The sequence below is a fragment of the Pterocles gutturalis genome, unplaced genomic scaffold (genome assembly GCF_000699245.1).
Source record: "Pterocles gutturalis isolate BGI_N339 unplaced genomic scaffold, ASM69924v1 scaffold10908, whole genome shotgun sequence".
Lineage (NCBI taxonomy): Eukaryota > Metazoa > Chordata > Aves > Pterocliformes > Pteroclidae > Pterocles > Pterocles gutturalis.
The window spans coordinates 16,453-17,351 of record NW_010125630.1 but is presented as its reverse complement, the minus strand read 5'-3'; the positions used below and the strand labels follow the sequence as shown (position 1 = coordinate 17,351).

General features: G+C 40.4%; 1 protein-coding gene across 1 annotated transcript in view; it reads right to left on the bottom strand.

Annotated features, from left to right (window-relative positions):
- Positions 1-828: 828 nt before the first annotated feature.
- MOS (v-mos Moloney murine sarcoma viral oncogene homolog) overlaps positions 829-899 on the bottom strand; it is a 1,071-nt gene continuing 1,000 nt past the window's right edge. The window contains exon 1 of the mRNA XM_010078642.1: positions 829-899. This exon is cut by the window's right edge and continues 1,000 nt beyond it. Coding sequence (XP_010076944.1) covers positions 829-899 — 71 coding nt within the window.

Here is an 899-nt window from a genome sequence, read left to right as displayed (position 1 = left end):
TCTCCCCCCATGGTTTCCCAATTAATTTTTTTTAAACTCCTCCTGCACCTGCAAAACCTGGGAACTTTCTATTCCACACAAGATGCTTTTTTAATACTTCAGATACTCAAGCTTACAATATACCAACCAGCAAGTTGCAACTAACACATCTGGTAGCAGGGAGGTTTCATAAAAGCACAGGTTAGTTAACAGATCTTCTTAATAGCCTTAGGCTGACAAAAAGGCTCCTTATTTCAATGGGGAGATTGAGTAGATCCCATTTTCCATTTCAGAAACAGCATACTTAGTGAAATTAAGTACATCTAAGAACAAGAAAAAGAAACCACCACTGACACTGTATTTATTTTTCTTCATTCATTGGTTTGTGATGCATACTCATTCCTTGGGAAATGAAGAGGAAAAGCTCAAATGCACAAACCTAAAGAACTATTCACAACAGACACATGGAAACTCCAAAAGGTATTCTATACAAAAAACACCTTCCAAAAGCAGCCTTTTTTTCTACTTATTTTAAAACAACTATTTTTCTGCACATCACCTGCCCTGGTTTCTCTGCGAGCAATACAGCACACAAGAGATCAACCAGAAAGAGTCACATTTGCCAACATCTTGATCCCTGCCTCTATCCCCTCCCACTGTAAAACCCCCAGTTTTGTTAAATCCCTTTATTTCTAATCTTCTTGTAACAAAGCAGTTTCTTTTCTTTTTTTAAATAAAAAACAGCACCAAAACTTTTCAATCACACAGGGCCTAAATTCATTCTGTTCGGAGGAAAGGCAGAGGGAAAGGAAAGTCAACGATAAAAGAAAAGGCGAGTCCTGAGTTTTCCTAGAGGCTGCCCTTGAGGGCCCGGAGGCTGGGCAGCAGCTGGGCTGCACTCAAGCGCTCCTCCGCCCTCG